This window comes from Xiphias gladius, chromosome 4, assembly GCF_016859285.1.
Source record: "Xiphias gladius isolate SHS-SW01 ecotype Sanya breed wild chromosome 4, ASM1685928v1, whole genome shotgun sequence".
In the NCBI taxonomy this organism is placed as follows: Eukaryota; Metazoa; Chordata; class Actinopteri; order Istiophoriformes; family Xiphiidae; genus Xiphias; species Xiphias gladius.
This window is the reverse complement of record NC_053403.1, coordinates 11,512,129-11,538,645: the sequence shown is the minus strand read 5'-3', so window position 1 is coordinate 11,538,645 and position 26,517 is coordinate 11,512,129. Positions and strand designations below refer to the sequence as shown.

The following is a 26,517-nucleotide window of genomic DNA, read 5'->3' as shown; positions in this document are numbered from 1 at the left end:
ATATTATGCTAGTACAACTGCAAAAAATACAAACAAGATCATAAGCAGAATTGTTTTTTTTTTCAGCCAAAGTATTGCTAGTCTTGCTTTTTTTTGTTTTAAAATATTACATAATGTAAATAAAACACCCTGAAAGGGTGTGTTTGTGAGTACGTCTACATAGGACTGCATACGCATGTGTCACAAATGAATCTGAAACACAAACACAGTCATGATCAATGCCTGTACATGTTGATAGACTCCCCAGGCGACTCACTAACAGGAGCTAACCTTCTGAGCTAGAGAGAATAACTTTCCCCGGCTCCACTCCAAAACACTGTTGCCCCATTTAAGTTCCATCACTGACAAGCTGAGATTCTCCACTGCAAACTGCCTCTTCTCCCTCTTTATTATATATCTCCTTGTTTCCATTTTAGACCTAAGTCATTTTATCCCAAAATGTGACTTTCCATACTGCTGTAGACAGATACACTTGTCAGTATGATTTTGCTGCACTATTTTTCAAAATAGTATACTTGAGCAAGAAAAATTTACACCTTGTCAGACTGTGTGAGTCACTTTAGTGGCACAGCCTTTAACATGATGAACTACTAGAGATTAGGTAGTCTATTTGATTCTCACTTTTTGTTTTTTTGTAAAGGAGAAATGAAAAGCAAGGGGAGAGAACGTCAAACCCCCTATCAAAGACACAATGAAGAGGACAACATATGTATAATTTTTAGGACATATAACTAAAGACAAACAAGATGAATAAGACAGAGACAGAAAAGTGGAGTGGACCAATGAGGAACTTACTTTACAGGCCTGATTTCTGGGATCCAGCCAGTGAGGGTATGGATAAAGGTGAACTCACCCATCTCCCCACAGACCTCTGACACTACACTGAAAAACAAATATGAGAAAATTATTAAAACAACTGCAACAGTAACTAAAAAAAACAAAAAACAAATGCAACAAACTAGACACTCCATTCAAACCACAAACCATAGCGGCACTGGCACCACCGTGTAGAGCTTTTTAGGTCATAGTTTCAATATGGTACATCTAATACACAATATGCTTGACATTCAAGAGGTTTAACTCTTTTTTCTACTTTCTGTGTATCTGAACGTCAATGATACGGGCTCAGCTTATGTTTTGAATGTTGCATTATGTGGGGAATCTTATACAGCTCTGTAACTGATTTTGAGGAGTATGACTGCGTATCCTTCACACCCAATTTTCAATTGAAACAGATGACTGCAGAGACTCTAATTGGTCCTCTTGGGATCCTATAGCCAACCTGTCCACTCCACAGTCATGACACCTGAGGAAGTGAAATCAATATAACTTGATCATAAATATCACAGTCCCTAACCACTACAAAAAAGCTACTTAGCAGCAAAGTGAAGGAGCGCTCAAATTCAGCTTTTTTAATAAAAAAAAACAGATTCTCTAAAGAGCCCAGCAGACACCTGGGCAAAGTTTGGTCCTAGTTCAGTACAAAGAACTTTCACTATGCCTTGTAAATGATTCACAAGGAGAGAAGCTTCTTTGTTTCCTGTCCTGGATAAAACATTCATATCTCAACCTTCTGTGGACACTGGAACAGCCACCTTTACACACGCAATATTGCCCCGTCACAGACACACACTGCCTGTCTGTCACCAATTCGACTCAGCCCAAGGCAGAGATTAGGTCAGATGAAGGTTTTGCCAAGTCAGCAAAAGGCACTCATGTGTGTTTGTGTGTGTGTGTGTTTGTGTGTGTCCTTTAATTTGTTCAGCTTAATTCGATTCCACAAATTTAGGCATTGTGTGCATGTATGTCAACTAGAAATTGACTTCCTGAACCCTGATTTTCCCTTAAAATGGCCACAAATATACCATTACATGAAAGGGAAAAATTCTAGATGTACTGATCATCATTTTACAAAACGTTCAGCATGAAACATCTGGTATCCTTAGAAACATTGAGATTTTGACTATATATTAAAAAGCTCTGTGGGTTTAATGTCCTTGATCAGGCAATGTAAAAAAAAAAAAAAAAATCTTAAAAATCAGTTAAAAGTTTCAAAGGCCTACTTCCATTTTGTTCATGCAGATGTGATGACATTGCATACTACTGGCAAATTACTTTGTTAAAACAAGGAATTTCAGAGTGGACAAAAGTACAATCCTGCTATCTTACTTAAGCAGAGTTGGTTTACAGGGTTAGTACAAAAGGTTAGTGTGCATAACGTGTGACGCACTTTTACAGTGGTGTTAATAGAGCCAGGCTGCATAGTGGGTTTGCTGAATCTGCTCTTAAGCCCTCTTACTTTAAGACTATAACAACTGTTTCCCAACTCCTTCGGGAAATGCTGAGATGCTTACACAGTTTCCGTTTGGAATGTACAGTAACTCACTTTGTATTGGCCACTTTAATGAGAGCCTTAGCCAATAGCATTGGCCACAGCTCTGATTGACAGGTGGAGGCAGGGAGGAGAAGGTTATTTTTTTCATCAAACGGCATGCAGTCATCTACTGTTATCTTCCTCCAACAGCCCTGAAAGCAAGGAATGAGGACACAGTGAGTGATGATGTGATATAATCATTAGTGCAGCACAAATAGTAGTTCGAAGAAATTACATTTTCTCTTTAAATCAGTTTGAAATTTTATTCAGACCACAGCAATTGTAAAAAACCTTTAAAGTTTGACATTTTGAGAAATACCTTTATTCTCTTTCTTACCACAAGTTCAATGGGAATATCAATACCACTCTCATGTCTGTATGGTACATATGAAGCTACAACCAGAAGCCGGCTAACTTAGCATCAAGACTGGAAAGAGGGGGAAAAAGCTAGCCTGGCTCTGTCCAAAAGTCACAAAATCCAGTCCACCTACCAGCACTCCTAAAGCTCACTTATTAACACATTATGTCTCATTTGTTTAATTCCGTAGTCCAACCAACATGTAAAAACGATAGATCACTGTTTTACGGGTAGTTATGTGCCAGACTATTTCTTGGTTGGGACTAGTCCTTGAATCTAACTCTCAGCAAGGAAGAAAATACAGGAAGCATTTTTCCCTAAATTTGGAACTTTTTCTTTAAGGTAAAGTAACTTCATTATTGTAGTTACATTGGATTTGTATCACTTTCTTTGGAAAACACTATATCTTAGTCACAGTGAATTACTGTAAGATGAAGCCAAGTGTATCTGATTGCCACATTATAACCATTTATGTAAAACAAAATAAAGGCAACCTCTATTGTTTTTAATCTTCCTTTGAGTGCCACATGTGGATAATTGTATTTCCAAATATAAATGTCCATGATTACACACAGAAACAAGACAAGATGTGATCTCAGAATACACAAAAAATTAATTCATCTTGAAAAGAGGCAACATATTTGTAACACCCTGAAATTGATGCACTTAGCTTTTTGCTATATACATACATAGACTGATATTTGAGCTGCTGTACATTCACACTTGCAAATTTGAGCCTCTCAGGACAGAGTGAAGCATTGAGTTAAGGCAGAGCTCTGGAGTAGCACTGGCAACAGCTGATCAGCTATCCACTGTTTCATTCATGCTCTATCATCCAACCATCGTCGTCACCCACCAGCTGACTTACAACATCCAATCACATTCATACAAGTGTATTAGTGGCCTTTATAATCTTAGAATTCTCACTTTATTCTGCTGATACCTTCATACCAACAATGCTTGCCGTGGCAAATCCCTCCACCACCTCAAACTCCTCCTTATGTGCTAAGCTTTTGGGACTGTTGACTACTAGGAGCTAATGTCAACAAGCTTCTCTGAATCTGTACTACAATGGGTTTTGAAATTTGTTCTCCCAACAGAGTTTTCATCGCTGCTCAGATTCCTTGCGAGTTCCCTAAAAAAATAGAGCCTATTCTGCCAATTTTAACTATATAACCATTTGCAATGAACAGTGACTTCCTTGAGTTAAATGTTTCAGACTAAAATAGTAGTTTCATGTTAGAGGGAGCTTGTCTGAACTCTCATCTCCTTTCCCAAACAGTCAAATGTGGTGGGGAGACAACTGCATTCAAAAGGTAATAAGAGGGGCTAATATGATTGACCATGACTGATACTAGCCATTAACACATCTACTGCTAATGTAACATAAGAGATTTCTGGTCCCATTTCAAATTTTTCCACGTGTGAAGCTGATCATCACAATAAGTACCAAAAGTATAATTTTTTTTTTTAAAACAAATGCGTAAATCAATGCATTAATCATAACCACAAAATCTCTTATCCGTGGGTTTCATATTCATATTCCATATTTCTCCTACCATTAGCTACCTAATGTTTGCATCTTTGCATCTTGTGTGGTGTCAGAGCTTGTTACATGCTGTCTGTGGTTTGGTCTGTCTACTGGCCGTCTAGGGGAGTTTCACACTGCTCCCAAGGAAAAGCAGCACATGCAGATGATAATCTGATTGACTGTTCACAGCTGTGCCTCTCCCTTATCTATGAGAGCAGTGTGCACAAGCAGTGCAATCTTATATACAGTGCGGGCTGGCGCACTCCCTTTCTTGCCACTTCTTTGACTTTCTTGTTAAACCATCGCCCGAGGAGGAGCTTGCTGTGTTTGCAGATGGGGTAAAATAGTGTGCGAAAGGGCAACTTCGAGGAATTAGGGAGAAAAGGAAGAAAGGAGAGTCAGATTGAGTTGTAGGATGATAAAAAAGGGCTGACAAAATGAGAATGGGATAGATATTCACAGCAGCGTGAAGGAGAAAACAGATAAAAAAATTGGTGTAGAACAATAAAGGATGAGACAAGCCTGGGAGAAATGGAGTAGCCTCTGAGCAAAAACAGGCGAGGAAACGGGAACGGGGGTTGGGGGCTGGGTGCTTAATGCCATCTCAACAACCATCTGTTAGTGTGCTCCGGTTGGCACGGGAACTGCTGCCTACAACCGTGTCATGCTTGTTTGTCAAGGCAAGAGTCACAGTGTTACAGAACACCATCACTCTTAGCTGTGTCTTTTTCACTCACTCGCTGACCCAGATTGTTGTGCAGGACGAAGTTCCCTTTCTGAAACACAATCATGTAGTGTCCACAACGCAGAGATCTGTGGCAAACAACACACATACTGAAACTCACCGGTCAGTAATTTCAAGCTGTATCTCAATGCAATGATCATCCAATGTAAAATCCTTACACTTAGTAATTGATATGAATGACAGTGCAGTGCATTGAGCCCTCGCGGGATTATGCCTGCTCTCATAAGGCTTACGAGGCATCAATATCCAACTTGAGCCTTGCTCTCAGAGAAGCAGCTGACTCCTGTTCCGCCTTATCTATTCATCGGGCAATGTATGAAGCCCAGCCACTTCTGGCACAGCAGTGAGACTGATTGATTTGAGCTCTGAGTGGATAAGGCTTTGTCATTCCGTCCCTCCTCCTTCCCTCAGTCCACCCCCATTCCCCTTTCATATGCTGCATCCTATGGGGTCTGCTGGACAATACAGAGCAATTTTATGTCATCCATTGCCTCAAGCATGCCTCCAGAAAAAGTGTGATTAACAAAGAGCCATTGTGACACAATGACTTCATCTGTAAGGATGTCAGAATTTTTTAGCTTTTGTTCCATGTTTCGCATTATCATACAGTGTAAAGATCAGACCAAAAAGCCATAATGTTGTAAATAATAGTCAACAAAGTCCTAAATAGACTTAGATGGCTACGTGTGAATGGGTGTTTGCATGTATGTGTCTGTGTCCATCTTACCATCCAGTAGAGCCGGACCAAGTATTTTCCATAGTTGTTGTAGAGCGGCACATGACTTTTCACCACCTTACACAGCGAGTAGATGTGCTCCCAAGGTTTCCAACCCTCTTGTTCTGCAGATGTGCTGCCATACACCGTCCAAACAATATAGATCTCACCAATGATCCACCTCATCAGCTTGATTGAAGATGGAGAAGGGAAAGCAAAGTAATCACGGGTCTAATAACTACCAACCGATCTCTAAAATTTTTGGCTGAAACATCAATTATCAGATCTATCATTCACTAAATCAATAGGGCTTTGCATTACCCAAGTGTAATTAATTTCTGTCGGTCATACATCGCCCTGTCTGACATCTGATTAAACTATCAAAGTGCTGATCGATACTAGTCAGTATGATCTTTATTAGAGAAGTAGAAAAACTGTTGAGAACTAACCTCACTGCAAATCAGATGATCATTGGGGGAGATTAGGTCAAACGTCATTTGATTTTCAACAACGATGGGACCCTGAAAGAAAACACATCATTGTTTTAATCGTGGGCACATATTGATACATTAACCTGATACCTGACAAACTTTGTGAATTTAGGTTATTGTAGAGTTTGATGTAGCATCTGTACTTATCAGAATCATCCATCGTAATAACACAGTGGCAAACCAAACTTTAGAATATTTCTCTCACACATTACCTGTTTAAAATGGACATGAATATGTGACCTATTTAATGTTTCCCTACTCACCCCAAGGCCTAAACTGGTCTAACCTCGCCATGATACTCCCTGACTGTGTCTGTGATGAATATTTGACTACCAAGTTAATAGACTCTACGATGTTACTAATTAAATATGGATTAATGGGTCAAATGATGGTGAGAGATCAGCTGTGGGTCAAGAGAGGTTGTGTTTTCTCCCATCATTACAGCAACTCTAAGTGAAAACCAAACTTTAAAGAATTTTAGCCAATAACAACATTTTTTGAAAATACAGGATGGTATGAAAACTGATTTAGAGGGAATATCACAGAGGAACTATTGCCTGCATCTGCACATCTGATTGCGTTTGTGATTAGCCTGTGTTCCTCTTTCAACATCTTGAGTGAAAAGGCAGCGTTTGACTTGGCAAGGACCTATTCAAAAAGCAGGAAGCTTTCAGTCATTGCTAAATACTGCTCTGAGAGAGGGGTAACAGAAAATTGGAGAGATGCAATTAAAACTTCACTGGGGGTGACTAGAGAGCAGATTTCCTTAACTACATTTCACACTATGTGGCAAAGAAATGCACTTTGTTAATGTATGTAATAGCTCCAACAATGCAGCCATTATTTAGCCTGTCAATCTTTCTGATTAGGAGATTAATCCTTTAGTCAATGCAAGCCCATGGATCCTTTAGTCCACAAAATGGTAAATAAAGACAAACAACCACAAAAGTCCAGAGGAAGCAAATATTGTCTTAAAACTGTTTGGTTTTTTTTGCCTGAAAAATGATCCAAATTCCCACATGTATTCAATTTACAGTGAGAAAAATATAAGAACTTGAGAAACTGAAACCAGAAAATGTGTAATTTTATATGATAAATTACTTAAACCATTAATGAATAATAAAAGTACAATGAGTGTCAGTTGACATGAAATCATTTTATCCCTTATATGTGAATACCTGCAGGAGGCATATGCTGGACCCTCTTTATTTCTGTTATCCTTGACATGTATTTGAACTGCAGCATAATGTACACTGTAATAGTCCAAGTATAAACCAATTGTGTCAACTTACAGTGCCATGGATCAGCATTGTAAAATTAGAACAAGCAGACATTTGGGATGAACTGTTCCATTAGAAAACATATCATTTTATAGAAGCATAAAAGTTACCTTGTTGAGAATAAACTCTGTAGGGCGTTTCCAGGAGTGCACTTTCAAAGATGGAGGCAGGGAAATTTTTCCCTCAGGATCTTCAAAAAATGGCTGCAGACACAAGCAAACAAAGTGAATGTGAAATACAGAAGCACAGTGAACATAGAAACAACACAGTGTTAAAATTAATATCAGTTGTAAAGTGTGTTTGAAGGAAACTATGCATTGTATTGTACTGCAATACGGTGCACAGAATATGTTGCTGATGGCAAATTAATAAAGTATCTATTCAAATTTCCAATGTTTTCTACTTCGGATTTACAGCATTGGGACTCTTGCTTGTCTTTCCATCTTCAGCTCCTTTACTTGAGTCCCATTTCTCCTTGTTGACTTCTGCATCGTTCCACTCAGGCCAAAGAGGGAATCTGCATTTCCACACACCTCCTAGGCTCTCAGAGGAAGTGGCAGCTAGGGACGCTGCTCTGAAATGATGACAGAGAGCAATTCATTTCATTTGTTCTTGGCTTCGCTTTTGTCGATATTTAGCATCAAAATCAGCCAGCTCAGAAGCAGGGATTAAGTCTAGGGTAAACCCACCAAATCTCTTGTTTACCCTCTCATAGTGGAACTGATAGTAGCTCATATTGCTGGCTGTTATCGACATCATAATCACAGACTGGGGATTGACACATATACTATATGTGACCATGTACATCTGAAGTTGTTGTTAGGCCTCTGAGTTAGACCAATAGATCGATAGATAGATAATGTGTACGTTTTCAGTACATAACACAACCAACCACAGTTCAAGTATAATGCTCTGCCTCTGGTACAGTTAGCAAGCTTCCAGAGCGTTACTTTATTTTGATGGTACGTAACACTAAGCTAACGCTAATGCTAACTGCAGCTGTCCTTAATTAGCGCTAATTGCCAACATTAACCCAAACTCACTCTGTCTGACGGTCGGATAAAGAGACTTTGCTGGAGGAGGACTCCCTTTTCCTTGGCCCTGCCTTGGACATTGCACTTGCTGTGATAAATCTGAAAGCCAAGTTACCAAGAAACGAACAAGTCAAGTAGCTTCCCGGAAGTAGGTTTGTTTGGAGATGCCTCTGCTCGTGAAAGTTTACGCGTTGCCAAGCAGCGGAGCTTTAACGCGGTCGGGGGTCTGGGGCTGTTGCATCACTTGTTACTATAGCGAGGGGGTGGGCAGATTTTCCTTTACAATATATCCATTTACAGAAAGATACTTTAGAGCTACAGAACGCAAATACCATAAATTAATCCACCTGGGCCCTATTGCTCTACATTTAAACAAACAGCACGTGGACAAAATATTAGAAACACTTTTCAATAGAATTGCCATCCAACACAACACCAGATACAACATGGAGCATCAATACTTTTTCTGGGACCAACTTCATGAAATAATCACAACAATGCCATAGTGTTGAATTGCACTGTATTGTCTCAAGGCTGTCACCATGTGATGTTACATGTGACTCATGGAATGGTAGGACTGCAGCACCACTAACGCAGAAACATAAGAACTCGCTCCGAGATGAAGGGCGAGGCCAACAAAAACGCTGTCAAGGTTTAAACTCTCTGTGAAATGCAAGTTAAAATGCGTTAATGAAGTGATGTGTATTGCATTGTTGGCGCTGACTGAGAGTGGCTCTGCCGCTTGCACACAACACGACGGGCACGCCTCCACTGCATTCCTGCTCTGGTAACAATTAGGTGAGTGGAAGAGCACAAGCTGTAGTGTTGAGAGCATCATGTCTGATGACTATCACACACTGGGTCTTGAGTGGAGTCACATGGTCCTCTCTGTCTCACACACAGTAGGAGTTGTACTTTTCACACGTAAAGCTTTATCCATAGTCCTTTCCTATCCTTTCTTTGAGGGACACTTAGCACTATAGGCATACTGTTTTCTTAGACATTTTTTACACATGCACACATTGTGTAACTTTTTTTTTTTTTTTTGAACAGAAACATCTGTACCACTGGTGACTCTCACGTTATACAGTGCTAGATTATGTAGAATCTAGACTGTTGAAGTTGTGGAAGTGAATCTCAGAGTTTTATGTGACACTTGTTATGACCATTCACCATTAATCCATGCTTTTCATTGGGTTAACTAATATTTAGGGCTGTTTAAAAATTGCTGCTGTAGCATGGCAATACCAACTTGCTGATATTTTAAAACCTAAGTCCCAAGAACCTGCAATCACCTGCACCAGGCATCAGTGTTTGTACAGTATGCTAATAGGAAATGTGTTAATATGAGAATAATCCCAGTTAAAGTGGCTTGTTCCAAGATGTCTGCGTGCCAGTGAAAACTAATGAATTTTATACTCTGAAACATCTGCTTGGGAAAATGAGCCATAAAATCCAAACACGGAAACTAAATATTTATACTGTATTTGAGCCAAATATTGTGCTTTATGTATACTGCGTGGTGCCAACCTCATTTATTAATTCACACAGCTTGTTTATGAGAAGGTTATATGACTGAATGAATTGTGTTTGATTTGGAGCATGCTGCCCAACATCAGCATTGTTTTGTTGTTACACACAGTATAGAAATACATTAGATTAACACATTTAATCAGTTCGATAAATACATGTGATCAGACTGCTAGCACACAATACAACTCTGTTAAAATGTTTATTCTGTTTTGGTCTTGTAGATTTAAGTATTTTCACATGTAAACTTAATCTCATCTCCATGTTAAAAAAAATACTTAATATTTCATCTGGACACTTAAAACAGATTACCATCCCTATGTACAAGAGAGTGTAGTCCTCTGTATGATTCTGTTTTTATCTCACCAGCTGTATAATGCTTGACCCAACACATTTTAAAAAATACATACTGTAAATCAGATCTACATTTTCATACTGGTGGAAAGACAATCAAAAAAAAGATGTCACGTATATTACAACTATTAGTTTTTTTTCCTGAAATACTGTATAGTCTGTCATTGTCCTTGTAAAAGGTTTGAGTGAGCAATGGAAAGTATGACCCACAATCCTATTAAAATATAAAAAAAATGCATTATGGCACATTATTTCAGAGAAAATATGGCATAAAGACAACAATTCACGACAGCAATATGAGATATGGTAACACTTTGATAATGCTTAACTGAGATGCTTATATGAGCTCAACACACAAACATGAGTATGCTGTAAGAGGAATGTTTAAGTGGCAGTAAAGTCCATGTTAACTAAAGAAAAACCCCAGACTGAAAGAATAAAGTGTCTTGTTTCACAGACAAAGGTTGAACGACAAGGATACTGAGAGACAATAGACCAAAGTTACAGAAATTAAGAGGCTACAGGTTGTTTTGTATCTTGAGTTTCTCAGTGTTCTGCTTAGTTTTCACCTTCTCTCAGGTGTGGTACAGTCCAGGGCTTCCGAAGGCTGTCAGGGCAACAGGAGTAGTAGCAGGGTTCAAGTGTGGAGGGGTGGGTGGGGTTCATAGCTGGTGGTGGAATACACAGTCACAAACACACTAATAAAGATCCAGTTGTTTGGAGTTGTGGGACAAAAACGGAAACAGCATCGTAGAGGCAATGACAACATTTGCGACAACATCGAGATAAAATTGGGCTTCTGTTCTGGCCTAACAATAGCTACAGTGAGAAACTTGAATGTGCAGGTAAAATGGGCAGCAGTGCAAGGAGGAGAAGTTCCTGGAGCTTTGAAGACCCAAAAATTCATATTCCTCTGAGAGGCTGCAGAGGAGGGCTGAGAGCCACAGCCCGGGCGCAGGCATTGGACCCTGGCAAAAGGCAGGCGGATGGCTAATGTGAATGGATTGAGTGTTAGCAGCAGCCTGACTTGCTCTCAGCAGCCACAGTCTCCTGGTCCAGTTTGATCCGGTCTCCGTTGGTCTCCTCGTATGGCAAACCTTTGTCGTTGGCTAAGATATTCTCTACCAGGAAACGTGCTGCCTCGTCCACGTTGATGTTGTCCTATGAAAAGGCCAAAACTGTATGTCAGAGAGGTGGTAAAATACTTATTTCACAAAAATATTGTACATTTACACCCTAGTGACAGAGCAGACACTAGTCCTTGCCCCTGCTTCTGCTTGCATGTCTATGCTTGTAGCAAACCACATTAAATTCAAGGCATCACAGGCCTTTATAGACACTGCAGTGCTTCTTTTCAGAATTGCATTGGAAGTCCACTAAACCCCTTTATATGAACTAGCCTGTTAATTCAACAGCTGGGAGACAGAGACGATTTCCAGAGAGCCAATCTGAGGCCGGCAGAGACGAGGCAAAAAAAAAAAAATACCATTTGCTTTTGTCCTTCACACTGTGGCCAAAAACTGTCTTTCTGTGGGCTGAAGTTGTAATGAAAATGGATGGCCTCTCTCTGGGATCTACGGTAACAAAGATGTTTACAAAGAGGCCTGGGCATCTTGGGTAAAGGCAAACAGACGGTTAGTGTATATTTTGTCGTCTGTGTCACTTTTCAACCTTCATGATTTTTCAAAACATAGATTGTGCGAACCAATCAGATCCAGACTATCGTCTTAATTAGAGAGAGTAAGTTGTTGACTACATCAAAGCAAAGGCTGATTAGGATCAGAAAAAATAAGCCCCTCAATATTTGACGGAGTGAACTGCCTCAGCCGCCTCACACTACAAAACTTTGATGAAAACACTGTGGTCTCATCCTGATTGTGTAGCATTTAAATGTATGACTTTAGGGAGGCTATGTGTTTTGTCACTTCAAACAGAAAGAAACTCTGCTTCTCCTTGACAGAATTCCAGTCACAGGTTGCAGTGGGATGAATGTAACACTAGTGTGACAGGACACACGAAACTACAAAAACACTTCTTCGCACTCACAGGAAGGGAATGGCAAGAGGGGCTTTGCACACATCACACACACTCGCACACTTCACATGACAGAGCACATTACACAGCTGCAGGTCCTAAGGTTATTTGGAATGAGTTAATAAAGTCGACTCCGGCTGCCAAAACCCATCAAAGCATTCTTCAACTTGGAGGTATAAAAAGGTGGACATGGTTTGAGATGTAGGTGTCTGTTTGTAAGCATCTATAAAAGTTTCCTAGAAGGGCTGTGATGGCCAAAGGTGGTGAGGAAAACACAGGTGGGGGCTTTCTCTGGAATCTCCTAGTGGGAAAGATGGAACATTTGACTTTCTGCGATTCAACTGCTCATCAGGAACAACTGCAACTTTCAAGGGAAGTAATTTATCACTGAACATGAGCTGGCACATGCAGCCCTTTTTTTTTTTGTGTTGTCCAACACATTACCTCCCACAGTTAACAGCGAAGACTCTGATAGGAATATGATAGCATAGAGAGTTTGTATTTCACCAACCAAAGCAAGCTTTACAACATAGACTATCAACTGTGGAAGGTAAGTAGACTTGAACAGGTTTGAGGTATTGTACCGTTATTTTATTACTTCACTCCACTAAATTTCAGAGGGAAATACTTTACTTCTTACTCCAATACATTTGTTCCACTGCTATAGTTACTACTTTCAGACATAGATTTTACCTACAAAACGTGATCATTTTATAAAAATACGATTTATTTTGATAGATTAAACTAACCAACCGGTTAGAATTTGCTCCACCTTGACCAACTACAACATGAAAGCACAGTTTACGTGTTAATGCATCTATAATAATGATCCCATCATATAATAGTATTACATTGACTGGGTCCATTCTGGATAAAGAGGACTTTCCGACACTTTAACTACATTTACTGCATTAACTGCATATTTTACTTTAGCAAATGGATGCTGAATGCTTCTTCCGACCCTGTGGGCTAAATGGTCTCATATTTTTTTACCCAGTACACGTGTGAACTTATCTCTAAACTGAACCTTTGTAGAAGTGAGAGGCGGCCAAAATAAGTTCACTTCATCAAACTCTACTCACAAAAACAGAAGTACAAGAGCACAGTGTAAACACACAAGCACTGTAACAACAAACTTGTGACACCATGACCAAAGTTGAGGAGAAACACTACAGAACATTATCTTTCAGAGCCCTAACCCTCTAACCCTAACAGCTCTAGACTGCAGCATTCATCAATGTCATGCGATATCATATCACACAAGCTGTCCAACAGATCTTTTCACTGGTTGGTTAGATAAATGTCCACAGATGTTGCACATGAGTGGCAATGACAGCAGGATAAAAAACAAAAAGGTTTAAGAAATATTGTCTTCTAGACTCAACAGTTATTCTTATATCATTATCTGCAAACTGCCATCGTTAAAAATGAATTTTGGATGAGAAGTGCTAATTAGAACAACTGTTGAATGAGTGGCCAAGTGTTAAACAAACCGATTACTACATGTAACTATTTCACAATCACCATAGTGTGATTACACCATTCAGAGAGGGCCTGGCTTTCCCCACAGGATAACTTTTGAAGATTTCCTGTCTTCCATCAGAAGCAAAGAAGCCACTCAGTAAAATGGCAAAAATATCCTCACCATAAAAAGGTCCAGGGGCTCCTTTTATTTGGACTCAACTATGTGCACTTTAAAGCTCTTAACACATCTGACTTACCACAGACACAAGTCACGTACATGTGGAAAATAGGATTTGAACCCAATACTAGTCATGTTAAGACCATGACTTAAGAAACTTTAAAGGGAACAGCTATCTCACATGATGCAAGATATTTCAGTCAGCATAAATATTAGCCCTAACTTTGGTAATTTCACGCTGCTGAACCCTGGTTTCAACTGTAGAATAGACAGGAATAAAACATAAAGAGACATCAGAGAGAGAATACTTAAAAAAGAAGCCTGTTAAACAGATATTAAGAGGATTATATGTAAAAATCGCATGGGTCTGTTTCATGCATATGTGCAACTGATAGACTCACTGTCAAAAGTGTTGATCTCTCACCTTAGCTGATGTTTCAAACCAACCCAGAAAGCCAGTCTCTTTGCAGAAATTGTCCATTAGGGCCGTGTTGTTGGAGCTCTCTTTCTTCTGGTCACATTTATTGGCGAGCAGCACTGAGGGAATGGGGTTGCCATTAGCCAGCTTCACCTTGCTGTCCAGGTCATGCTTCCACTTAGACACAGCTTCAAATGTGGAGCCCCTTGTCACATCGAACACCACGAATGCCCCCACGGCCTCTTTGTAGTACACCCGCGTCATGTTCCCAAATCGTTCCTGACCTGGGGGATGGGAAGAGAATTGGAATGTGGAATATTTGCATTTTCACAAAGCACTTCAAAGCTAGATGAGTAAAAGGGCTTTGGGTTTTTGAATGATTATTTAAAAAAAAAAAAAAAAAAGTGGATGCGATGAATCCTTCAGAGCAGATGTGATTAAACATCTGAACCAAAACACCAAAACAGCCTCTCACAGACGAAACCAATTGTCTAGCCCTGAGCTTGGTTGCAGTAAACGGTGAGACATTCAGTATTTCATTCTCATTCCCTCCTCCATATGTGGCCAAAAAAATGATGAGGACAGAGATGGTTCCTATTTGACCTACTTTCCCTAATTTGCCATGGGCCTAATCCACACAGAGAATGGCAGAAGTAATCTGCCATAATAATAAGAACATTCTCTGTAGTCCTTCTCCGAGAAAATCTGAGATGATGTTTCACAAAGGCAAAGCAAGGGGAATAAACAGCGGGACATGGGGTGTCGTTATCGATCTGAGAAGGCCTCTTCTTAAACACAACTGGACCACGTTAAGGTTTTGTTTTATACTTTTCTCAAATCTACTGGTTATAGTTATATCATATCAACTATTCTAAAGGTTGATCAGCCAGTGTAAAGAAACCCATTCCCATGTCTCTGCTAAAAAAAATGATGCACTAAATTAACAGACTATTTGCAATATTTATTTTGAAACTGATTGCTGTATTTTTCTTTTTTATTCTGTATTTGAAGTGCATTTGACTTTTTTTAGGGGCCATCATGGAAAATGACTCCAAGTAGATCTAGGGTTTAATAACTATAGTTGTAACTAATTCTTTAATTATTTTCACATCTAAAATCAAAAAAGGAAACAGAATCTTGAAGTGAGAAAATAACTCCAGGAACAGCACTCTAGCATGTCTTTAAGTCTGCCCACATCACTTCATCTTAGCTGTGCACTGAAGCGTACAGAACAGTGCCTCAGCAGGGGGAAGTGAATCTACGATCGGCAGTTCAACTGGCGTAAGTTACCACTTGTAACACTTGGCCGGCATCACGCTTTGAAGCACACCTCTCTGATCAAAAGATCCTTTCTGCCTCTAGATCTTATGGAGCAGCATGGAGCTGGGTTTGTCCTCCTCTTCGTTTTCCCATCCCTACGTCTCCCTCTCCTTTTATGCAGCTGCAGCAACAGTGACTTATGGAGCTTCCAACTTCCACCACTTACATATAATTTTCAGCTTTTAGTTTTCCTCACAGGAAAAACACAGCCTGAATGTTAAGGATAAGGCTGGAAAAATTCAATATTTACTTATTGTCAAAAAAATATCATACAAAGACCAAAACTAACACTTGTCTTAGTTTGTCTCTAAACACTTTCCAACCTCCCCAGGCTGTATATTGCTCTCGGATCCAAGCCCAGTCATTCTCATTGAAGACGTAAATCTTTAAAAGACAGATCATGAATATATACTTTAAGTTTGAAACAAGACTGAACAATTTACCACTGCAGAGCACTGTAGTTTTTGGCAAATGCTACTCAAACAGCAGAAAATAGTGTTTTTGTTGGGGACTATTTTTAGCTGCGTATTTGTTGTGCTATTGAGTATTTACAGCAGTAGGGTAATGTTTATGGGATTGACTCAAAATAAATGCACAGTGCCAGTGTAATGAAGAAAAATGAGACACTTTTGTGTTGTTAATACCTATGGGACACCAGTGGAGCACAGATGATGAGCACAGATGAATCAGCTATATCAAGCTTTGGCTAAACAGACCACACTTGTTATAGGGTCAGTTCATAGTTTTTTGTTTCGTTTTTTCGTGGAATTTATCTGAAATAAGAAAATACAGAAGTATCGCTATATTTTTAATAGCTTTTAATAACTACTGAGGTGCACAGATTAGTTGGTTACCTTAAAATGCAACCAAAAATGGTTGCAAAACTTGGTCAAAAAGTAGTAGTATATGGCTGGACGGCTTATGGTCAATGTGCGAAATGGAGGACGTAGTTGAAAACTGCCACCGCTGTAAACAGCTACTTTCAATGGAAAGTAGCTAAAGCCTGCTCTAAAAGTCGCTAAATGTGTCGATTGATTACGTAATTTGCCAATTTGCATATTCATGACGTAATTGCGTCATATTTGCATTCTTCCTAGTGTCAGCCAGTTTCAGCCCTTTATCTGTTTGCATCTCTCCTACTCTCTTTGCTCACATATACAGCAATTTAATACAGCAGAATTCCTAATAAAGCTGTTCTCATTTACATGTTTTTCTGTTTCTGTTGTCAACAACGTAACAAGTATGAGATAGTGACTGAAACGTGGCCCATTAAGGCCCAAGTTAACCAGCAGTCACTTCCAAACCATTTCCAAGCTGCTGCTCAGCACTGCTAAAATCCTGATTTTATAACTTCAATGTTGTCTGACAAAAATCACCATACACATAAGATAAAGACAACGGTTGTTCTGTGATTTCAGCTATATTTACTTGTAAAATGATCACTCAGAGAGAAAGTTAGAAGATAACTCACATCTGTGTCAGCTGCCTGGGGGTCAATTCAATGAAACATATAGAGAGGTGTGCCTGCAGAGGGAAAGCCCGACCTCGTGCTCGTGGGGCAATACTAGCTACTCTCTTCTACAGAAAGTAGCTAAGGTTTGTCAAAAAGTCGCTAGATTTGTTGCAGGATGTTTTTTGAAAAAAAGTCGCTAAAGGATTGTGAAAAGTCAGTATATCTAGCCTAAGGGTGGTAAGTTGGCAACACGGCCTATAAATGCCCCTCCGATGCCAAATCATTTTGAAAGAGCAACAGCCAATTGGGAAACTCCAACACTCAGCCGGGTGACCTGTGGTGTAGCTTCATCACTCACTCAGTCAGTCAGCAACAAGCATTCGCATTTATAGTGCTGGCCCTGCTGTTGCAGACCAGCCAAAAATGGGCCCTGTGACTAGGCTCTGATGCTCACTCGGTTACTGGATGCCCAGACAGTTAGCTGTGTTGACGCTGCCTTAAGCTAGAGTAACTGAGAACAAGCAGGCTATAGCTGCGATGATAATCTGTGACCGTCTTAGTTGCAAATGCAAAATGGAAGCATTTTCAGACAGTTGTGGAGATTGAAGGCTCCTGTTGAACAGAAAGGTTAAAATACAAAATACTGTATGTTTCAGACAGTTCTGTCAGAACCACAAAAAAGCTGTTTAATATTGAAAGTTAGATGGAGGATTATGGTTTGGTTTAACTCCCTTTTGATGACACCATTGTTTTTTCTTCACATAAAAAAAAAAAAAATGTTTCTCACACACGCGATCTTGCATAAGCTTCTGAATATGGTTCCTGTTTTTGAGCTTTTGTATGCCAAAATCAGTTATACTATACGGATCTGTTAAACTACTGAGGTATGGTCATGTGAGTTTGGTAAAGAAATATAACTAGTACACATGCGTTGTGATATTTGCCAGCAAGCTTACCATTCATTTACATTGGATCACAGATTGTGCCTTTAAAGCACCTGCTCATTTAACTTATTTTCAGTTTCAGTCTCTGCAACTGTATGTCAGGCTTCCAATGACTTGAGGTAACTTTTGACGGATTAAGCACATATTTTTGCTACACTGCTCCGATTTAAGAAAGCCTACAGGGCAAGTGTAATTGTACCATATATTAGACAGTTAACAGCCCTACAAAATGAACCAAGAAAAGGTTTGAGGAACTGTGAGCACAGCTTCTCCCAGCATACTTTCACTTTACTGTAGGTACTTACCCAAACACGCAAGGAACTAGAGTGGCGTGGCGCAGTGCGGGTGTGAGCAAGAGAGTGAATACACTGTGGGGCCCACCGGCCTGACGGTAATTGCTCATAATTGAGAGTCTAATTTTAGCTGATATAACCCCAGGTGAATTCACCAGAGACACGACACAGTGGGGACCGATAGACTAAAATAAGGCTTTCATTATCACTCCTTGTTGTGCTCGTACATCCAGTGGAGGCAAAGGCTGAATATAGAAAGAAAGAACTAGCTTAGTAATTACTTTTCTTCCTTTTATTCTATTGCAAGGTCTGACTGCACGCAACATAACTGTTTCGCCAGAACAGAGTGACTGAACAATACCGACCACAGAGGCAAACTTGAACATTTTCAGATATAAAAGGCACAGGAGAATAGAGCTTTCACAAAAAAAGCTGCTATACCATGTTTATTCAGCTAAATGAAAGAAACTTAATCGTGTAATCAATGAACAGAGCAACAAGGTCAGGTGAGCAGACCCATTATGATGTACTGACTGTCACAGCGTCCAAAAACAACTTTTTGCTAAGGGGAAGAGATGGACAACTGATAGTATAGTGGCTAAAAATTTATTTTTTTCCTGCTCACCTTGGACTAGGAGCTGGTTTACATAAAGTGCAGAAGTGCAAGGTTGCCCTGTGCAAAAAAGCATGTCTGTGTGCTTTACGCTGTCAGCGTCATTCTTTAATTCATATCTTCTGACTCTTGTTTTGAATTCACAAAGACATTAATTAAAACTGAGAATAAGTGTGATCATTTATTTATTTTAGGAGCTGACTCCCATAAGTGCCGAAGAGGTCATGGCAGCATGTCACTGCCTACATTCAATACTTCACTTGATTTTCTCACACGTCCAGTCCTTATTGCCGGGTCGATATGTAAGCAGAGCCAGTCTAGGGGTGTTAACCTCACGCCTCCTGGGAGAGAGCTGGCTGGATGGGAAAGACTCGTATGGAGTCATTATATCAATCAATATCAAGTGATTGCATTGGCACAGTTGCACATACATTCACATACACATGTGACTGTTGTAGGAGGTAATGAGTTATTTGGGGTATTGATAAGGTGGTGTGGTTCCACACAGGGGTCACTAACATTAAATGACAACAAATCCATTAATGCCTGACCTTTCAAGTGTCATAAATTCTGATAATCATTCGGCTTTCTTTACTACACCCGGTCCTGTTTCAGAAAAACAACACACAGAGTACAGAGACGGCACTACTTGTGATTTGATGATTAATTTGTTAAATAAAAGCTACTGACAATCATTTTTGTTATGGATTAGGCTGTATATCCATTTTCTTGACAATTAAAATTATTTGCTTAGTGTATTGGTGTAAGAAAATATCAAAAATTCACAATTTCCCAGAGTTTGAGGTTCTTAATTTGTCCAACCAACAGGTATTCAACTTATATTGACATAGTAAAGCAGCAAATCCTCACATTTTAGAAGCTGGAACCAACATATTTTGGCTAATTGCTAGACAAACTATCAACTTTCAGCCGACTGACAAATCATTTTAGCTGTACTTCAGTCTATGTTGAATGTTTCACAGCTTACCTCATGTTGCTAAGGGTTAATGATATGTAAACAGCCAAACGTGAGCGTTCCATCAAGCGACCCATTTTGCCTTATGTGTTTTCGTTGCTTAGATTTATACTGTTAAAACTTTTTTTTTTTTTTTTTTTTTTTTAAAAGGTTTGACTTTAAGAACACAGAAGAGGTCATAGGTCAGGGACTTGTGTAGGAACCTCGGCTCTATCAATATTATAATTCCTACTCTTCACAGACAGAGGTCAATATAGGTGATAGTAAATATAATTTTAATGGTATTCATACTCTTGTGGTGTATTTTTCTTGTTTTACTACTCTGATGATGTGCATTCTTTTTAATGCTGTTGCTATCGTCCTGCTATGGAAATACTTTTTTTTTTCTAAATAAAAAGGACAATAAAATCATACTAAAAGCTCTAATGAGTGTCATATGCTGCTAACCCAATCAGCATAAAACACAGGAATGGAATGAGCTGTATGAACAAAGGAGTATTTACCCAGTGAATGCCACAGAGGAGCATGAGACTGCAGGAGAGAACAAAGACGTGTGCTGCTGCCTCAAATGCTCAACATGAGGCAACTGCCTACAAACTAAAGAGAAAGACGTCAGAATGTATCCGTAAAGACAGAGAGTGAACTACTGAGGAATTCCAAAGGCTTTAAACAAGGACATTTCAGTTCAGTCTACCACACTGATGAATACTGGTGCATGACCTCAAGTACAATTAGACACTCCAGTTATGAACACGTGAAACCTTCAGAACTCTGCAGTTAAAGAACCACTAGATGAAAAAGAAATGGTTTAGTTACAGCTGCTGTATCATCTCTGTTTGTTGTGTGGGAGAAACAGAGAGAAAGCAAAGTCTCATCATTATCCATAGTCCTAGCAACCCCACTTTCCTCCACAGTCGTACATATTGCTATCCTGTGGGTGGGTTACCATAGAAACTGTCCAAGCCAGACACGGCAGTAGCAACAGCAGCAGTCTCTGTCTGTTGTCAGGAGGCAACCGGCTGCGCAACTTCCCCACTCGCCCTCCCAATAACACTAAAGTAACAAAGAAAACACAGGGTCCAGTCATTAAGGAAGTCTTCAGCACCAGCTCCAAAAGAGAGACTGAACAACACATGACTGGCACGTTCAAATTTCTCTGAGCAGCATGTGAGAAGTGACTTACTACAGCTTACTATGGCCTTTAGCACTGAACAGAGTCTGAATTGAGGGAAAATCTCAAACCTTTAAGTTGTGTTACCCTTGTTTCCCCTCACCTTCAACTCCAGTGTTGGTGGGGGCTAATCAACATAAAGCCTTGGCACAAGGTTGGAGGAATTTAGCTCAAAATGATAATATTTGTCGTAGAATATTAAGCAGTATTACTGCACATGACACATTTAAACTCATAGACCAACCAGTCTTTTGGGAGACTGCTTAACAGTTCAGGATAGGCAAGGTAATTTTCTTGGTCTTAATCTGTATTTACTGTTTGGTGGTAAATACTAGCACATTCCATTAACGGATCACTACAGACCAGATGATTGTGGAAGTGATCGACTTACAACTCGGCAGCTGTCAGAGTAAAGTACAGTGACCGTGAAAATCTACTGCCCGTACTGTTACTTGAAAAGCAGGGAATGCAAATGAAGAAGTAAAATAAATGTAACCTTGCTACACTGTATATAAAAGTGGGTGACAAATTACAAGGAAAATCCTGAATAAATAAACAAGTGAAGTCATAATGAATCCAGATGCTTCTTAACAGGGCACTAAAGGCCATGCCAATGCCAAAGAGCACTTAAACTGTCCTGATGGCTCGAAGCAGCCCGACACCTTATTAGGAACCTTAATGTTGGTTTTTCATTTTAGTTTGACACCCACCTGTACATTGTGTTTACTGCTATTTGCAGTTCTGTTGCAGTTTTAGTTCTTTGCTCCTTCAACGGTCCGTTACTCACACTGTGTGCCTGAAAAGGTCACAGTTCAGACTGCCAAATGGAGCTAAATTGCTCGGCAGTGATTAGGTTTCTGTCAGTGGTTCCAAACTAGAGCTGAAACAATTAATTGATTAATCGATTAGCTGAGCGACAGAAAACCGATCAGCAACTATGTTGATAATTGTTTAAGTAATAGTGCAAGCAAAAATGTCAAACATTACCTAGTTTCACAGTTGTCAGTCAGACAAAACACCAAAATTTGAAGATGTCACCTTGAGTCCTGGGAAGTTATTGGAATTTTTTTTTTTTTTTTCCACTGTTTTCTGACATTTTATAAAGACAACAATTTAGCCATCAATTGTGAAAATAATCAGAAGATAAATGAATCATGGGAATAATCAATAGTTGCAGAATTACTCGGCCTTTTTGGTTTGCAACCTCTTAAAACAAACCAATGTCTAATAGCTAAATTTTGCTTCATTTGAAGGATTTTTATAGAAGCCAGAAGAGATAAAAGTATCCAATATTTAACTAAAAAAGAAAAGATTTGACAAAAGACAGAAAAAACTAATACAATTTCTCTTTATTGTCCCTTCAATCATCTTGTGACCCCTCAGATTTACTTGGGACCTATTGGTGGGTCCCTACTACCAGGTTGGAAGCACTAGCTTTGCTGACCACAGAAATTTTAGAATCCTGCTGGGAAACAACAGTGCTGGAAAGAGAGAGGAGTTTATCATGTAAGTGGCAGAGTTCAAGGTAAAATTAGATTTTTCTGACAAGACTGAAGGTTACTGCTGTGATGGGAACCACTGCATTTCCATTTATGGGCAACCTTCTGCTTCTACAGGAATGTTTGGTCCTACAAAAAGGTGCTGTCTTCTTTACTCTGTGCCACGGTGGTAATCATTCTGTCTACTGGCCAAGGCAAATCCAGGAGAGAATAGCAATTCTGGGCGAAAAGGGGTGGGAAAGCCACAAGCTTCACACTGAGTTCCATGGTGCCCCCATCTTGTACATGCCTCTGATTACTATCATTCCTCCCAAACTGTGATCATTATTAAGGTTGGTAAAAGACAAAACGCAACTCTGAAGCTGCTCTCAGTGTTGCCAGGAAGATAATTCCTCTTCCATTCCTGCATGATTAAATGGCTTAACGGCTGGTCTTAATGACTTGGCAAATATACCTCCAGCTTTCACTCTTCACACCCACACGTTTCATTACGTATTTTATCCTCGGAGTGTCCTCAGGCAAGGCCTTGGAGTAGGTGTGAATAGAGGGGTTTAGTATCAGTGTCATCTAGCCTCAAACTTTCTTTCTGGTCAGAGTGTGTGCATGTAAACTGCTCTGTTCACCCAGTGTGCGCAAGCGTGTTCCCTTGCCTCTAAGAATGATATCAGTCTAAGTGCGTTTGTGTGGCAGTGTTTTATTTACCCTTGCAGATCCTCTGTTCGAGCGCTGTCTGGCTGTGACAGGCAGACGCCCTTCCCTGGCACTCAGTCACAGATGCCCCTGCTCACTGAGCTCCTGCTGCCAGGGCCCCGGTGACAGCGGGGGAATGGAGCCCTCGCCGCCAATCAGTCTTTTACAGACAGGAAAGTTGCTGTGGCGACCCCACCCTCACCCAACACCCGACTGTCCACCCCCTTTCTGTCACTGCTGTGGGCGACAGGATAAATATAAAAACAGCACTCTTCTAACCATCTGTCCTGATCTGTCTCAGAATATGAGGTTTGTTTGATTGAGGGAGAGAATGGACCTGCACAACCATGTTCAAAAGTTAGAATAGAACATATCCAGAGGCAGGGCTAATCATTTCTTCCGTCAACAGGATAAAAAATAAAAGGAAAGGTTGACATTTTTCAACTCTGTCTTAAAACAATACCCACATGCCAACTGAAAGAGTTATGGGTTGCCACAATTGTTCCCACGTCCATACTGGCTTTCCACGATTCCAATATAAGTGACGAGAACACAATCCACATTCCTCAGTCTGTGCGAAAAACTTACATACTGTATATACATGCAATGGATGTGACCCACAGCAGCAGACTTTCAAGACCGATTAAAAATCTCACTACTCGGGCAATTGAACGCTCTGTGGTCCAGATGATAAACTACAACTACCACTTTCAGCCAAGACTATATGAACACGATGTACTTGAAACATCCCTATTCTCTGAGGTGTATGCTAAATCATTCGCACAGGGTCATTTTTCTACTCATATTACTATCCTGGATAAGCTTTGGTTTGCGGACTTACCCTGCATACCGTAGTTTGCTGCTGTAGCATCACCTTTGGAAACCCATGATTTAGGGTCATGTTTAGATTACTTGTATTTCAATTTCTTTTGGGTGCTGTAGGTTCTTTATGAGAAAATGAAACACAACTTGTGCACACAAAGTCCAATCTTAATGACAGCTGACATTTTATCACTGCATCTCTGCATGACAAATATCACAAATCTATGCCTCAGCCAACAAAATGAGAGCTTGGTAGCAATTTTAGCAGGTTAAGTTGAGTATAGCTTACCGTGTTTCTCGTTCTAACAAACTTGTAACCTAACTGTATTATAGTAACACGATTGCTAGAAGGGCTGGGTGTCACATTCTTTTAGAGCTCAAATGATTAGTGGATTAACTGATACACAGCAAATTGTGATTACGGATTAATCATCAAATTAATTTTTTAAGTAAAAATGAAACATTTCTCAGCTTCTCAAATGTGAATATTTGGCCACACTCCTTTCTTTGAATGCAACCTTCTCAGAGAATGATTAACAACCCCTACTGTCCCTCTTCACATGTGAGATCATGATTTTTTAGTGTGGTCTAACCCATGATGGACAAGGCAGACAATACAATTGACATTTGTAAATGGCCACAATTTAAATAATGTCTTAGCCATTTATAACTACATTAACATTTCTAAAGAAGTTCCGAAGCCTTCAGGTAAAGACTAACACAGTCCTTGGAACTATTGCCAGCAATAGCAAAAAAAAAAAAAAAAAAAAATACACAGGCACAATTGTTGTCTTTCGCATGACAGAAGACCAGACACACACACACACACACACACACACACACACACACACACACAGGCCCCTTAAGCCATGTGATCTCATTACACCTATCATAAAAATATCCACTGTAAATTAAGACTTATGAGTTCCAGAGACCCCTCACCCACCCAACAGCTGACTGAACTGTGAGGAGCCTGCATCCGGCAGCTCGGTCGACGGGTGTGATTTTAAAGTTAAGCCATTTGGCTGGTCGGTTTGTGTCCGCCTCTCGCCTTTGCTCACCTCCTCCCTCACCTGTCCCTGCAAGCACGTCATTCCCAGGCTCCCCCGTTTACAGTGCCACATATTTACGCCTGGAGACGACAAACAGTGAGGGTTTGAGTAAGGCTGCCTGCATGCGGGGAACTCTTATTTACACTGCTCTGATTTCTCTCCGCTGGCTCACTAAAGCTGCCGGAATGCCCAGGTTGGCGTGTGTGCCAAGTTTAGCAGCTCAGAGGAAAAGAGACTGAAGTTTACTGAAATCCTTGCAGAAAATACAAGGATCACAGGGGGACTGCTGCACACGCACACACGCGCACACACACACACACACACACACACACACACACACAGACAGGAACATCTGAAGAATACTACAGTGACACTCCAACATGAATGAACAGCCTGAAATAAAGATAAGGGCCAGTAAAGTTAAATTTTTAATCCCCAGAGAAAATACTGGAGAATATTATGGTGAGCTTCATTGAAAGCGATGGGGTTTGGGGGGGGGGGGCGATCAGATGGTAATAACAACGTGACCTACATTCCTCTGACAATTATGAGCTGCCGTGATCATAAAGTGGAAAAGATAACGAGCAGACATGATGAACCGGTCTTTTTCTGCTGGAAATTCCTACGCTGCCTCTTTGAGTTCGGGGGGCCGCCTGGGAATTTTGACTTTTACATGATCGTTCGTGTAGATTTTCGACAAGCGTTTCTGGTGCAACATTAAAACTCCCCCCATCGTGAAATGTCTGCATATGGTGAACTGTCTCGAAACTCTTGAGCGGGCTGTGTGTGAAAACCGAACCCCCCACCCCACCCCTTCCAGCCAGACCTGGGCTTAACATCCAATCGGCTCCCCAAACCACCTTAAGTCGGTTTTGTAACACGGAGTCTCGTGGGACGCGCGTCCACCTTACCTGCGATGTCCCACAGCTGTAGCCGGACCAGCGTTTTGCTGTCCCAGTTGATCACCTTGAGTGCAAAGTCGACCCCGATCGTCGCCCTGTAGTGCTGCGAGAAAAGCTGGTGCACGTAGCGCTTGATGATGCTGGTCTTCCCGACGCCCAGCTCCCCGATCACGAGCACTTTGAACAAGTACTCCTTGCACTCAGACACCGAGCCCCCGGCCATGCTGCGACACTGACACTGGCAACGACTTCTCGAAAACTCAGGGCAACTTCTGC

The 26,517-nt window shown here is 40.4% G+C and overlaps 2 protein-coding genes across 7 annotated transcripts in view; both read right to left on the bottom strand.

The window, feature by feature from the left end:
• adgb (androglobin) overlaps window positions 1-9,107 on the bottom strand; it is a 44,611-nt gene extending 35,504 nt beyond the window's left edge. For 3 of the 6 annotated variants that reach the window (XM_040124461.1, XM_040124462.1, XM_040124464.1), the window contains exons 1-7: window positions 8,184-8,421; window positions 7,909-8,063; window positions 7,605-7,697; window positions 6,173-6,244; window positions 5,736-5,912; window positions 2,387-2,526; window positions 796-882 (exon numbers count right to left, since the gene is read on the bottom strand). In XM_040124461.1, the coding sequence (XP_039980395.1) occupies window positions 796-882; window positions 2,387-2,526; window positions 5,736-5,912; window positions 6,173-6,244; window positions 7,605-7,697; window positions 7,909-8,063; window positions 8,184-8,301 (842 nt within the window). In that variant the 5' untranslated portion in view covers window positions 8,302-8,421. Of the gene's footprint in view, window positions 1-795; window positions 883-2,386; window positions 2,527-5,735; window positions 5,913-6,172; window positions 6,245-7,604; window positions 7,698-7,897; window positions 8,069-8,183; window positions 8,422-8,537 lie in introns of those variants that run through there. The other 3 variants (XM_040124463.1, XM_040124467.1, XM_040124466.1) reach the window with 2 other exon arrangements.
• Window positions 9,108-10,182: 1,075 nt separating this feature from the next.
• rab32a (RAB32a, member RAS oncogene family) lies at window positions 10,183-26,492 on the bottom strand. The gene is made up of 3 exons (XM_040125778.1): window positions 26,251-26,492; window positions 14,513-14,790; window positions 10,183-11,573 (listed from the first exon to the last, which is right to left on the bottom strand). The coding sequence occupies exons 1-3, from the start codon at window positions 26,462-26,464 to the stop codon at window positions 11,424-11,426; spliced, it is 642 nt and encodes a 213-aa protein (XP_039981712.1). The 5' UTR covers window positions 26,465-26,492; the 3' UTR covers window positions 10,183-11,423.
• Window positions 26,493-26,517: the final 25 nt, after the last annotated feature.

Bases quoted from the DNA above. Each gene is read 5' to 3' on its own strand.
- rab32a (XM_040125778.1), bottom strand. From the start codon at position 26,464: ATGGCCGGGGGCTCGGTGTCTGAGTGCAAGGAGTACTTGTTCAAAGTG. The intron at 14,791-26,250 runs GTAAGGTGGACG...CCCATCCCCCAG, and splicing joins ACAGCTGTGGGACATCGCAG to GTCAGGAACGATTTGGGAAC. The intron at 11,574-14,512 runs GTGAGAGATCAA...GCCTTTTCATAG, and splicing joins GGTTTGAAACATCAGCTAAG to GACAACATCAACGTGGACGA.